Here is a 15626-nt window from a genome sequence, read left to right on the forward strand (position 1 = left end):
GCCACAGAAATTGCTCAGGAATTAGTGTCAGAATCAGGTCTATCTCTTAATTTCCTCATTTAGTGCTCCTATGATAATGTGTTGCCTCTCCCCTGAAACAAGCTTGGACACTTTCCCTCAAATGTGCTCATTATGCAAATGAAACCTAAAACTCTAGAGGAGTTATTCGGACCAAATAAATAATTTTGTAAGGATAGAAACATGAAATGTGGGCAACAAACACACAGGCACAAGAGAAACCATCTTGGGAAGTCCTAGAAGTACTAAATGGGCTAGAACAAATGCTAAGTGGACTTCCCCATATATGTAAACAATTACGGGAACAGTCGAACTGTTCATTTTTTCCTGTGAGATACACAGGAAGTTAAAAAAAAAGAACACACTAATTTTTTTTAAAAAAGAGAAAAAATGTTACACACATTCAAAGATAATACTAGATTGGCTTAACAAAGCCCACTCTATTTCTATTTGGATTCCAATGGGGAATGGTAACAACAAACAGAAACTTGGGAATATTCTAAAAAGGGAGACTGTTGGCTAGATTTTGGCAAACCAGTCTCACAGAACAAGGTTTGAAAGCTTTCCCCCACTGCTCCACATTTTAAGGGCTCCAGTGAAAATAAAAACACAGAAATCACTGGATTATTTTGTAACCACGTATTTTTCAGAAAAGCACACACCTTTATTCATTTGACCCCACCATGACTCTTACCACATTAAGGATGTAATCCATGAGGGGAATAGGAATACGTTCCTCGGTACCAACAACCCTGTTAAGGGAGAAAAGAATGAGTTATACAGAAATTCAAAATACCAGTGCAAGAGAACAAAGAGAGGAATGGAACACAGCATGAAATTCTAGGCCTTTTTCTAAGTTAGACTACTTAACAGCCTTTAGTGTATGTATGTGTGTGTGTGTGTGTGTGTGCGCACGATATATATATATATATATATATATATATATATATATATATATATATATATATATATATATATCTCATAAGAAAAAATAAGAGTTGCAATCAATTCTGCAACTAGCTTTCCTAGCCTGACTAGGTTGAGATCATAAAAGGAAAAATGCAACCTTCACAAATCCAGCAGGAATATCACAAAAGAAATTACCCTACCTTAGGCCAACTACCGTAGGAGTTTCATTATCAATACGAAAATATTAAAAATAAGCAAGTTTAATTAAGAGACTACTTAAACATTTGCTTAAAGAAAGGCGCTCAAGAAACAAATTCATAAACATTGTACCATGTTCTTGTATAAGGTTTAGTTAAAGAGCAGGAAATGCAATTTAATTTTGCTCAAAATCCCATGCTTAGAATGACAAACCATTCAGAACAAAGTTGGTCAAAGATGAAGTCAATACCCAAGGCCTCCTTCTATAACAATCTGTGCTTGTGTCACAACAGTTCCTAAACTATCCAAAAATAGTGATCAGGCTTTTGCTTCAGATGCTTCAATGCTGTACTGCAGATGAAAAGGCCGCAATAATGCCATAGCCACAGAATATGCAGCCTTTAGTTCAATGACTACATCTTGGCATTTGCAAGAAATAAACAGAGGGGAAAAAACCCACAAGTGTACTGAAATGAAACAAAGTCTACCTCAAAGATAAACCCTAGGAAGGGATAAAACTTCAGTGAAAAAAGGAGTGCTTTGCATATAGGCCCTTGGAACAGATTTTAGGGGAAAAGGCAGAGATGGAAGTAGGGAGAGGTAGTGGGGAAAGAGAAGGCAAAAAAAGTTGGCAAAAATCTAGTAATTTTCATCTCTGAGCAAGAGAAAATGTGAATAAAGCTTTGCTAGGCACAGGGACATTTGGCAGAAAAATCTAGACAACGACAGTGGAAAAGCATCACAAATGGCTCCACTGATGAAATATCCAGAGCTAGGATGAACATGCCCAATAGAGAGTTTCAGAAAGAGCTTTGTATAAAGAACCCAAAGATAGGTGTGAAATGATTGCAGGGGAAAAAAATCACAAAGCTTTCCTTGACTATGCAACATTTGCAGCGTTCCCTGCCACTCACACCATTATCAATCCGAGCTGGCTTTCACCTCCTTGGAAAGAACCCAGAGATCCATCTCTACAGCTAAGGAGCACAGGTGTGGCTCTAGCCCAATGAGACACCTTTGTAGAAGCCAGACATAATAGCAAAGAGCCAAGGCAATAGCACAAAATGGGACCCAGGTACTTCATTCATTTGCTAAATGACAGCTGGGGAGAATAAGAGAGAAAACAACCAACAGAGGACAAACTTGGTCATTAACCACTTTTCTCCCTACCCTCATTCTTTGGCTTCCAGGCTCAGGAGGTCATATACGAATAGTAAAAATGATCAATTCTCTCTAGTACAAATCCCTCTACCAACTGGTTTTAAGAAAAATGTCACTCTACTCTTAACCTTAAATGAAACTTTGACCCATAGTATTTTTGAAACAATTAAAGACTGCATACCTATGATGAATGAAACAATTTACCTTAACTGTCAAATTAAAAACATCCTGTCTCTGCCTTCCTCTCCAAAACATGCACACATTTCCAAACTCAATTTTACTCTGGTCAATTTTACATGTGTATTTATGGTGCAGAAGCCCTTAATCAGAAGTAAAGGAGGATTCCAGTTGTCATAGTGCAGTGTATAATACAACAGACCTCATGTGGTGTTTCTTGGCGGGGGGTGATGTAGGGGGAAACCAGGTCTTTCTTCCAGCTCTTGAGGAAACACAGCTGTCTTTGGGAAAGAACCCCTCCCAGTGGGCCATGATTCAGGGAGCAACTGCTTCTCTGCATTCACCGCCTTTAAAGTCCAGACAGCTGCTATTCAAGTTCCTAAGACCACATGGATTTATATAACCCGTACCCTTCAAATTGCTCGTGATAGGCAGTTAAGTTAGGCAAAGTAAATGGAATCAACCACAAAATAAACTATGTGGTCCCAACTAAAACCCGTGGTTACTAACTGGCAAGTATATTCATCTCCGGCACTATCAGTTTTGCTGAGATCAAACAATTTAGAAGGCAGAAGAGGCCAAAAGGCAAGTACTTAGAACTACCTGTGATGAATGCCTCTGCATGTAGAACAGAACTTCATGTATGTGGCATAGACTGTAGTGCCTACATTTCCTTATTCCAGATCTCTAGCACAAAACCATGTATCTCAAGATCAAACACAAATATCATTTTGAAATATTAGCTGTAGATTTTGGAAAAAAATAAAAGAATTGCCTTAGCCTGGAAAAAAATAGAAACTCAAAAAGTCCATCAACAGGAGAATGGATAAACACTGTAGTATATTCATACACTGGAATACTACTAAACAGTGAAGAGGAACCCACTGGTAGATGCAACAACACATCTCAAAAACATGTTGAGCAACAGAAGCCAGATACAAGAAAGTAAGCATGTCAGATATGCTACACATATAAAAGTCCATTTATTCTATTTATATGACATTCAAGAATAGGTAAACTTACTCTATGATGATAGGAATAAATATTTGCCTCATTTTAGGGTAGGGAAATAGAAAACTTAAAATCTGTGCAGTTTACTGTGTAGAAATTATACCTTAATAGAAAATATTGGAAAAAATTTACTCATGTGTACTTAAAGCATTGGAAAACAGACGAGGTCATGGGAGACAAGAATTTGTTCAGGAGTCCCACTGAAGAATTTTGTGTTTCGGGGGGTGGGTACGAACAAGACTTTCGGGCAGAGGGGTGGCACACACTGCAAATTTTTCTAAGTCTCTTCCCATATTGGCAGAAAGTATATAGCAACTCCTACCATAACAACTGCCAGGGGTAAGGAGATAAAAGAACTTTCCCTTTAATATACTGTAACTTTCAAAATGGAGGTAGAGTTTAGAGTCTCTTGCTTTTCCTTCCAGTCCTAATAATCCATGTAGTCCTAATAGGCTTCTGAAGGCGGCAGAAGTGGAAAAGCATATATGTACCAACATTTGTGAGACTATCAGGTACGTTATGTGAGGCCGTGATGAACACCCAGACCAGGCAGACTATAGAAAAACATCGATATTGTGGAACATCAACTACTAGAGTCCTTTGCAGCTTAGAAGCTACATATGACTAACACTGTGGTGGAGTATTAATGCTGTGGGTCTAGATTTTTACTGTCTCTTCATTCTCATTCATGTTTCATTAGGGCCAGCTAGCTCTCTCTTGGCACTTAAGACTCAGGGAATCCTTAATCCCAAGGCTCTCGGATCCATTCCCCCAATGCACTAAATAAACATTTATTGACTGATTATCTATTACATAGGAAGTGGCTGAGATACAGTGTTGAATGAGACATTGTCGCTGCCCCGAAGGAGCATACAGATTAGTGCGGGGAAGCCATTAGAATATATGAATAATTCTGACAAAACTGTTAGGAGAACACAAATGATCGACTTCCTATTTGGAGGTAAAAGGAAAAGCTCCTTTAAGAATGAGACATTTGGAGCACTTGAGATCGCGCTCCCCAGAATAGGTCATCAGTTTTGGCTCAAACTTTTATAAAAATTCTTTAAAAAAACAAAAAAAGGAAAAGAAAAAGAAGGATGCATTTGAGCTGGCCTTGCAAGAATGTGGTAGATGGAAAAGGAGGTAAGATAATTTGGGGATGGAGGATAAATATGGATAGAACGTAGTGACACATGATATCTCAAGAAAATCATGGAGAGTGAAGAAATACAAGGGCTTGAGAAAATGTCAATAAACCATGACAGCTTGAAATCTGGGTACACTACATCTAAGGTATCTGTAAGATGTCCAGGTAGAAAAGAAGTTATATGCAGATGAATGCACATAGCTTGACTCAAAACTACCACCACTCATGTTTAAGAAATCTTTACCTTGTTTATAGGCAGAAAAGAGAACCCTATCTCAGCAGGGTGGCTGACAATCAAGGGTATGAAACTAAGATTCTGACTCATATGTAAATAGTTTTGCTTTCTTTCAGGGTATTTTCTTCTTCTAGAAAGAGAACATTTTGATCAAAACAGAAGATGCTGCTAGAATGAAGGCAGGGTCGCCTACTCAGACAAGGGTAAGATGTCTACTCCACAAAGCAATGTACTTAGCAGTTAATGCCTCTCTTCCAGAGAAACTCATACCAGCAGGCTCAACACTTCCTAGAGTTCCAGAAGTGCATATTGGTTTTGGAGTCTAGACCTTTGCTTTTGCTGTCTATTCCACCATAATCTTCTCTTAAGTCCCAAGCTCAAATCCATTCATATCTACGCCTAAAATGCTCATGCTTCTCTCAGAACTACTTACCTATACGCCAAGAGTGTATTAAATGAGTGAATGCATGACTGTCCAGAGGGATCACACCCACTTCTAGCATGAAGGTGATTAAGAGTTATAGCTACAATTGTCAGGTGGACTATCCACTACCGGCCAGCAGTCTTTAAGCCCATCCCCAACCCCATCTCACCATCCAGGTAGTCAATTTTTATGTAGAAGAAACCTCAAATAAAAATAAGAAAATCTAATGTGCCTGCTTAAAACCATCTAGTACATTCCAAAGCCTTCAGGATTCATCTGGAATATGTAATCAAACAAAAACAAAGGTGAAAAAAACCAACAAATCCCTGTATCGCTTAAGGACTTTTATTTAAGAGACAGGCTTCAAAAGTGCAAAGTGTTGCACATGTGCTCACTTATGGAAACAGTCAAGCAGCCAACGACGCGGAATACCACACCAACAAGGAAAAAGAAAAGAAGTCTTCTGAGGAAAGCCCATCAACTTGATATACTGATTCTGATTCAATTTCATGAACTTTTAAGAAAGAGAGCTTGCTAAGGTAACCAATACAATTAAATGCCAAAGCACAAGGGTCAAAGAAGAAAAACCCTATCGACTCTTAGGGCCACATGAATGCTAATGATGTAATCCAACTCCCTCACATTTCCAGATGAAAATGCCATGCCCAAGACCACAAAGCTAGTAGTGAACCTTTCTTGCAAACACTTACTGCTGATTAGGCTCGGTTTCATTCTGCTGGGTAGAATTAAAGCTCTGCATGGCCTGTACTTCCTCTTCTTCCTCATCCTCACTAGAGGCCTCTTCTGCAGCATGATTAGACCTTGGGGGAGGAGCAGTGGCACTGCCATCTGCCTTCTGGATTGATGGCTTCTGACAGATGTATTTAGGGTCTTTCCCAAGATTACAGATTTCTTCAAGTAACTGAAAGGCACAGGAAATAAAATTATTTATTAGGAATTACGGAATGGGGAGGGGTGACTAACATTTTTGGATTATTTTCTATGTGCTATACATAGAAGTACCAAAACACTACATACATGTTATATACACCATTCCTGAAATGTAGTCATTAACCCCATTTTACAAACAACGGAAATAAATAACTTGTTCAGGGTCACATGGCTATTAAGCGATTGACTGATCTGACTCCATGTCCTAATTCATCAAGCCCCATGAATTCATACTATTTTCAACAACCCTACTAGGCAACTGACAGGGCTAGTAAATGTGAAAAATAATCAAGAAACAAAGATTAGAAAGGGTAATATGCTTTTACAAACAGAAGCTAAGGCGTGGCGACTTGTTAATATCCTATATAAGAAAGCAATACTTAAGTGACTTTCTGGAGGGATGGACAAAGGACCAACCCAAGCACATGGAGAAAAATTAGACAGAATCTTATTGGCACTGCCCAAGAATCCAAATGCCCTCCAGTAGGTCAAGCCTTTTTCTAAAAACTCCCCATTCACTGCTCTCAAGCCCATGGTCACAATCTAATCACTTCCCACCTTGATGATCGCAGTCGTTGCGTCCGTTTTGAGCGTGGGCTGATGCCTCATGAGCTCATCAACAGCACTCCCCAGGTTGGATGCAGTATCCCCTTAAAGCAAAAACAAACAAGCAAAAAACTGTGAGAAAGACTGAAGAAAATAGAGCTTGTGCTATTTTCTATGCCAATATAAGGAGGAAAGAAGAAACTGAGCTGGTCGCACATTTTCCAATGTTGTGCTTTCTCGAATGAATGCACACCAACCTCGGCAACCAAATCTCTGGGGAGGAGGAAGGAAACTTTACCAGTCTAGTAAACATTTTAAAGTAACCATGTATGCTGCAGTCTGTCCAGGCAATCTCTACTGTCAAGGTCTGAACTACTATGGCAGATTAAAGAGAAAACAAAGAAGCACAAACTATTAACCCTCTGGCTGCACCAGTAAACAATGATACTGGTTAGAATGCTACAGAGGATGCTGAAAGCATGAAGCACATTTTTGAAAACTGGATTCTTTTTGGAGCCCTACCTTGTTCCTGTTCTTCAACGATCTGGTCTCCAATACACTCAGTGAAGTCTATTCATTTGTGACTAACTTAGGGACTTGGATGTTAGAGCAGAAGATTAGGAGAATCAACACCTTGGGACTTCCATATCTCCTCTTGCTTCGACTAGGTGGTGGACCTAGAAATCTGCTGCTACCGTCTAAAACTCATTTCTCACCAGCACCATGACAGCACATTTAACAGTGAACTGCTGAGAAGTATGGAAATATTATGTGCAGAGGCTAAGGATGAAGTATTCTTTTCTACCTGCAAGTCAATTTATGGTGATAATTCCCATTGAGCTTAGCACACCAACACAGAGAAATGATGTGAGGTCAGGAAGGGTTTCCTTGCCAACTGGTGACTTGTTAATCATCTAAAATCTTGGCACAACAGCAAACTGATTATTTATTTTAAGATACATCTTGGTGACTTACCAAGGGGATCAGAACTCCTCCTCCTCCGCATGGCTGGGAGGTAATCTGGAGACAGAAGAACTTTGAAGAGACGTTCAAAAGGCTGACACTGTACAAATGACTGGAGACCTCGTGCATTCAAGCAGAGTGCACTGAATACATTTGGGAGGGAACCAAGGACTTCACGGGTAGCAGGAACCTAGAGAGAAAAGTGAGTTTGAAGACATGTAAAAGAATTCAGTTGTAGATGTGTAGATGATAAGAAACTTTGGCCAAGGATATCACACAGAGAGAAAAGGGATCTTGAACAATCACGCCCCAGTTAGTTTCAATACTACAAACAGAAGAAGTAGAATTTGAATGCCATAAGACTGCAGAGAGAGAGAGAGAGAGAGAGAGAGAGAGAGAGAGAGAGAGAGAGAGATATTGATATTGATATTGATATTGATTGATTTTGCGGGGAGGGGTATACATGGAGATTTCTTTACAGAGCAGCAGAAAGGACTCACATCTTTGATAAGCAGTGCATGCAGCATGACATCTGTCAATCCATTATCCTGGAGTGAGGACAGCAGTGATGGTTCTTGAAATACAAACACAGTCACCACTTCAGTAGCTAAAAGAGAGAGACAGAGAGAGAGAAATATGAAAAACTGAGATTCTTCTTAAGTATAAAAAGCAAAATTCTAAAGGCTTAAAAACCAAACATACTAAATGTACAATTTAAACACTTGTGCTTACCATGAAAAATTCACAATAATGCTCATCAGAGATTAACCATTATTAAGAATTTAGTGACTACCCCTCAAGATTTTTATCAGCAATGCAGAGGCATGACAACCATAGTTAATAATACTGTACTGAATACTGGAAATAAACTAAGAGATTAGATATCAGGTGCTCTCATCACATAAAAAAAGGTAACTATGTGAGGAGACATGTTAATTACCTTGACTACAGAAATCATTTCACTGTGTATCAGATCATGTTGTATACCCTAAATATGTAAAATTTTATTTAAAAATGTATAATAAAATAAAAATCAGGATTTTATAAGGCATATTTTTATACAAAGTGAGGTTATATTGTTATGTAACTTGTTTTCCCCCCAACTGTAATATATATGTCATATAGTCTCCTTTATCTTTCCGTCACTACAACTCATTCGATTTGAATAGCTGCATACCATTCCACTAAGTACATGTACCACCATATATATAAAAAGCAGTCCACAACTGTGAGACTTGATAAACCTGAACACACATCCGTTTTTGTCAGCTTACCCAGAAAACAATCTAAGATGAAGCGGGGGTGGTTTGCTGGGTTAAAGTGTACATAAACTGATGAAAATGAACAAAATGTATTCTCAAAAAGCCTTTTCAACAATTTAAAAATATCATCAGAATTTTTAGGAGTCCTTGGGTATTAATCGGACCATTTTTTGACAAATTAGAAATGTGCCGTAAAGACTACTACTGTATTTCACCCAAAATAAGACCTAACCAGAAAATAAGCCCTAGCATGATTTTTCAGGATGCTTGTAATATAAACCCTACTCCCAAAATAAGCCCCAGTTGAGATCGTCATCCAGACAGATGCATTTAATATGTCCATTGCCAAAGGACGGATGTATTGAACTGTAAAATAATATTAATATATAACTAAATAATATTGACATTAATACTTAAAATAAATAATATAAATTGTAATTAAGTTATCTGTAAATGCCCAAGCAGGGGCCTTTGGACGACAGGTAAATGCCTATGTAAACAGATGAACTCGAGACTTACCAATGACCAGAGTACAGACACAACGCATGAATAACGTGCACACCTGATACCGAACAGACGTGGTTGTGTCTAATATGAATCAGCATAATTCAATGTGTCATGTGTTGTAACGGACGTACTTAACGCACTCATGTGAAATGAAGAAACATTTTCTGAATTTTGGTGCCTGCAATTTTTCGTCGCTTTTGTGTGGACTATCATTCTTAACTGTCATCATTTTTGTTCCCACTCCTGTCTTGTAAGTCTCCAACTAACACTTGATTTATTGGTGGATTTAAAGGGAATATTTATACCCCCAGACAAGATGAGTGCAAAAAGAAAGAGCTAGTCCATCGAGTACAAGAAAGGAATCGTGGAGGATTCCCAGGGAATGAATTTTGCGGCTTTCTGCAAGAAGAAGTTGGATCTCCGAACGGTCCGAAAATGGCGAGCAGAGTATGTTAACCTCAGTCAACAGGTGGATGAGGGAAATGCTAAGAAGCGCAAGTGTGGATCAGGTCGGCAACCATTATTTCCTGAGCTGGAAGACATCATCTGTGAATGGATTGCTGACAGGAGAGCAAAGGCTTTGGTTGTGCGCAGGGCTGATATTCAAGCATTTGCCCTTGCAATGGCACCACAGTTAGAAATATCCCCAGAAGAATTCAAAGCATCACAACACTGGCTGGATGGCTTCCTTCAGCGATATGACCTGTCTCTAAGTGCGACAACACTGTTCAAGCTGGAAGATACTGAAGTTATTAAATGTGCACTTGCATTCAAGTCCTTTGTTGATGGCATCGACTTTTCTAAATACCAACTCTCCAACATGACTGCTATGGATGAAACTGCAGTGCTTATGGGCCAAGGATCGCAAACAACAATTGATCAGGGGGTGTTTCGACTATCTACATTCCTTCCACTGGTTACGAAAGTGCATGTGTTACCTGTATTTTGGCAATTCATCTGGATGGAAAGAAAGCCATACTTCTAATCATCACTAAGGGCAAGAAAGATAAGGCTGAACGTGTTTCAGGCATTTATGTTCTTGAAACCGAAAAAGCCTCTTGCACACAAGCAGTTATAAGGACGTAGGTTGATTTAATGCTGCCACTTGTTTTGCAAGGTGGCCAAAAAGGTCTGCTAGTCTGGGATTCAGCCAGCACTCACCGCTAAAGACATGAAGAACTTCCTTGCAGAGAGAAGAATAGATCAAATAATGATTCCCACAGGAATGACTGCCTATCTCCAGACTCTTGATATTGCAATAAACAAGCCATTCAAGGACCATTTGTGCATGGAAATCAATGACTACATTGAAAATAGAATGGAGAGAAATCAGTGTGGAAACTTTGTGAAGCCTAGCCTGCAAGAGGTCATGACTTGGGTGAAGAATTCACGGGATAAAATCACTGACAGCTGTGTTGCCAATGCACTACGAGCAGGCTACATGGACAAGAAGTGCTCATTTAAGGAGAGCTCTATTGCTGAACATGAGAGGTTGGGGCCAGTGGTTCTACAGGAAATGTAGTCGCAAGATGTTCAAGCCAGAATTCGGGGTTTGGAGAGTTATGATGATGTTCCAGAAGAAGATGACATGACTGTATTTGAATAAATGTAGATTTCTGTACATGAATAAATGAATAAATGTAGATTGTTGCACATGAAAAACTAAAACATCCCCTGAAAATAAGCTCTAATGCGTCTTCTGGAGCACAAATTAATATAAGACCCGGTCTTATTTTCAGGGAAATATGGTATCAATGTTTCTAGAACATGGCTAAAACTCTACTCAAAAGGAAATAGTACAGCATTAATGTGTTCATTTAAAAGTAACTAAAAGAGAAGCTAGAATTAACAGAAAAAAGTTTAACTTAGTGCACTAACTAAAAAAAAGTTAATAACTAAAATAATTAAAACCAATAACTAGCCCTCTGAAAAGACTGAGAAAGCTTAAAAAGTTGTGGGAAATCTAATAAATAAAAGAGAATAATACATATCAGTAATGAAAATAGGAGATTTAAATTATTTTACAAACTGTATGCTAACAACTGAAATGAAATGTTTTTGTAAGAAAATGTCATAAAAATCCACTATTGAGAAATGATAGCAAAGCAAATTAGACCAAAAACCACAAGAATTTTTAAAAGTAAAAAACAGTAAGTAGCAGGAAGGCACCAACCAACAGTTTTAGATGCGAGTGTTATTAAACTTTCCAGGAGGAATTAAGACAGGTTTTCCAACTCACTTTATGAGATTTTTAAAGTTAGATTTTAAAATCTGACAAAGAAGGTACACACTTATATATCCATAAACCATGTATAAAACAAACTCACAACAGTGATGTCTTGAGATCTAAAAGAAACCAGAGGATTTTCAGTTCAAGAGAGTGAATAGAGCACCGCTCATAAATTCTAAATGCCACTGAAATGGCGGATATGTGACAAATATTGGGGACCAACAGTTGTCAATGGCTTTGGGGATTTCTGATGGGCTATAAACTTATGGAAAATTTAAGTCCTTTTTTTGGGTTCCTACCAGTGTATGGCAGACCCTTCCATAGACTTTCATTTGTATAAATGTCTGAATTCTAAGGGGTTACTAAAATGGAGTATTCATAAACTAAAATTAGTGTTCTAATAGAGGTTACAAAGACATCATATCTCTTACTTAACAGAGGTCTAACTCTAATGCTATGTCGTAATGCTACAGTGCAAAGGGACAACTTAAACCCTTTTTAAAAATTAACAGATGACCAAGAATTAGAACTTAAAAAGGAAACATACACACAAACCAATCATCTCCAGATGGAACCAAGTAACTGACTACTGCGAGTTAAGTAATAAAGACAAACTTTTTAAAACATTGGTTAAAATTCAGGAATCTACAAAACCCATAAAACAGAAATAATTTAAGACAAAGGGTCTCTTAAAAATGTTTGTAAAAAACAAAGAGTTCAATGATCCAATAGGCATCTTGAAAGATTATACAGAGAAATTCTCGCAGAAAGTGACATGAGATTAATACGGTAGGCTTACCAGCTATACAATAGGGTTTCTGGGAGAGAACATGTAAATTAAAAGGAACCAAATAAATTTTTCTGAAGCAGAAAAAATATTCAGATTTTAAAAATGGCCTAAGTAACCAAGTTCTATGAGGGAACACTCAAAAGAATTACAACTAAAAACATCCTGGTGAAATTTGTGAGCTCCAAGCGTAAAGAGAAAATGAAGCTGCCTACAAAGGAATGAGAACCAGTTGAACATCACGGTTATGCACAATATATAATACTAGAAGACAACAGAGAAACATTCACAAAATCCTGAAAGAAAAAAGTTTAACACCTTAAGAATTACCCAAAGATGTACTCTAACAAAATTACATAATGAAGCAGAGAAGGGAAGTCAAGGGTTACTAAAAAAAGAAAAGAAAGAAAATGGTGAGAAAGAAGTGAAGCAAATGCAGGCTGAAAGTCTTACTTTGTCTAGTTTGGCAGAAGACAGTGTAAGAAATTTTAAGTTTATATGTCAATAAAACAAAATAAGGATAACCATTACAAAAAAAAGAAGAAAATTAATGTAAGATTCAGAATACGAAAAAAACATTAACATTAAACACAAAAATTTAGGAAAATGTAAAACCTATCACAGAGCACAAAAATGTCAATGGATAAAGTTCCTCTTACAAGATAGAAAAGCACAGTATTGTAATAAAACATTCTGCTGAAAATAACTAAAAGCTGGATAAATACTTGAAATATCTTTTAAAATGGGAAGAGTATACAAAGTATCGTTAAAGGTCCACACTAAGTGAAAGTGGGAATTCAGTAGTGCTTCAGGCTTTTATCTTGATGGTAATTTACCTAACCAAGTGACCTTGGTTTTCAAGACTATTCAAGGTACCTGGAATAGGACACAAAAACATAGGGACATATCTTCATTGAATAGGAAATCCGGTAGAAAGGGAATCTGTTTATATTACAGATGGCAGTACACCAATCACATGTGATGCAGCCTGCTGGAGAGCTGCTGCTTTCCACCCCATGATCAGGTCACTCCTGATAAAGGATGGGACTCAAGAGTCAGCCCGACTTGACAGCTGATTGCAGTCATTTGGCACTGGAGGAAACCCCAATAAAAGTATGTCTATTGTTCATATTTTTATAGACTCCTGGGTGGTAGCTAAAGGCCTCATTCCTTTTTTTCTGGTCAATGGGCTGAGAACAGTTACCATATTCAGAATCGTGTCCTATGAAACCTTCCACGTATTACAATTAAAGTCTCTAATGTTTCAATTCATGCCAAGGCCACCACACAAGAAGTTCACATTTTTATGTCATAGCTGATTAAATTGCCCACACTTTGCATATAAGCTGAGATATTACTCCCTGCCCTTGGCTCAATAGGTGCATGAGATCTCCAGTCACCACAGTCCCTGGACCCTTAAAATCAAGGCTACCTGTCATGGCACCCCCAGGCTACTGGCCCGAGCCCAAACTCAATATAATCTTTGTGCTCTGTCCTGCCACTGGCATCATGGCCAACAGGAATGCATACAAAGATCCGAACACCCTTTCTCCAACTGGTAAATTCATTTTATAGAGTGACTGCCCCCAATCTGCTGGTGCAAACTGCTTTGCCCTCACAAAGACTTACTGTTATATAGGCCTGCTCTTGGTTTATCCTTCCTGCCATGCTACTACCAACACCACTATTATACGCCTCACTAAATGTTCGTTCCCTTTGGGCTTCCAGATCACACTGACTCTGACTGGCAGACACATTTTACTGTTCATTCAGTCTGGGCATGGGCTGTAAAAACAAAGCATCACTTGGAGCTTCCAATCTGTCATGTTCAGCAGACAGTAGGCCTAATAGAGAGACATAACGGCCTACTCAAGGATGCTGTCTTAAACTTACAAAATGGACAATGGTCTCCCTAATTGGGTCTCTTCTGCCCATTTTCTGAGTTATCCTGAACTCTCACTCAACATTTTAAGTCATATGACATCCTAATAAAATGCAACTAGGGGAGAGGATCCAAGATGGCAGATTAGGTAAATGCTGTGCCTACTGCATCCCCAGATCACAACAAAATTACAAATAAATTATAAAAAATCAACCTCAAGAATCATCTAAACACTAGCTGAACAGAACCCCTATAATTAAGGATAGAAAGAAAAGGCGACATTGAGACTGACAGGAGGGGCGGGAACGTGAACAGGCTGATCCCAAACCCACAAATAGTGGTTAAAAACCGGGAGGGACACCTTGGTAGTGGAGGCCGCCCCAGAAGACAAGAGAGAGGTCCCAGGGGCTTGTGCTGAGAAGCGGAGTTCCCATAACATCTGGCAGTGAAAATCAGTGAGGACTTCGTCCGTCCGTCCCGATGAGATGGAAGGGGGCTGGAAACCCAGACACCACATGCAGACTCGCTTGCTAACACCTGGTTCTCCAGTGGAGGGGTGGCAACTCAAGAGGTACCAGAGACATAACAAGAGAGTCGTGTGGCTTCTAGTCCAGGGCTGGAGGGACAGTAGTTACTGTCCCTGTTTGAAGCCTGCCGCATGTGTAGCCTACAAGAGCGTGCCATCTTTTCTAAATTGACGCTCCACCAAAGGGCCAAATCTGAGACAGCATTGGTCTGGGAAAACCCACATGTGCGCACCACCTCGGTGATGCCCTGGGTCCCCTCCTGGGCCACCTAGAGCTCCACTGATGGGGATACTCTCAGAGCCTGGGCAGCAACCCTGCTCCACAAGCTGCAGAAGCATTTTAAAGCATCAGACAGTGCCCAGCTGCCTGGGGAACTTTTGGTGGTGGGCAATGGGCCACGATTTGGGCTGTAGCATAATTTTTGCAGCTCTCAGGAATCTGCGAGCCTGAGGTGAGGGTAGGGTGGCTGGCTGGGGTGTTCTCAGGGTGTTTTGCAAAGTGGTTGCAGGCCAGGCACTGGCTCAAGAACTGAATTTACATTAACAGTATAAAAACCAACGGCCACAATTCGCAACTCCCTGGGACACTGCCCTGCTGCGCTAGTTGCTGCACTGCCTGAGGCCGACATTCGTAGGAGGCTCTTTCAACAGGCCTAGGGGACCCTGAGCCTTTTGCAAAGCTGCCCCAGGCT

General features: G+C 39.3%; 1 protein-coding gene across 20 annotated transcripts in view; it reads right to left on the reverse strand.

The window, feature by feature from the left end:
- Window positions 1–15626, reverse strand: part of HUWE1 (HECT, UBA and WWE domain containing E3 ubiquitin protein ligase 1) — a 160820-nt gene that overhangs the window by 67206 nt on the left and 77988 nt on the right. For all 20 annotated transcript variants that reach the window (XM_019718919.2, XM_019718910.2, XM_074323887.1 and 17 more), the window contains 5 exons: window positions 8241–8347; window positions 7753–7930; window positions 6790–6881; window positions 5991–6202; window positions 713–770 (listed from right to left, as the gene is read on the reverse strand). In XM_019718919.2, the coding sequence (XP_019574478.1) occupies window positions 713–770; window positions 5991–6202; window positions 6790–6881; window positions 7753–7930; window positions 8241–8347 (647 nt within the window). The remainder of the gene's footprint in view (window positions 1–712; window positions 771–5990; window positions 6203–6789; window positions 6882–7752; window positions 7931–8240; window positions 8348–15626) is intronic.

This window comes from Rhinolophus sinicus, chromosome X (genome assembly GCF_036562045.2).
Source record: "Rhinolophus sinicus isolate RSC01 chromosome X, ASM3656204v1, whole genome shotgun sequence".
NCBI classification, from domain to species: Eukaryota; Metazoa; Chordata; class Mammalia; order Chiroptera; family Rhinolophidae; genus Rhinolophus; species Rhinolophus sinicus.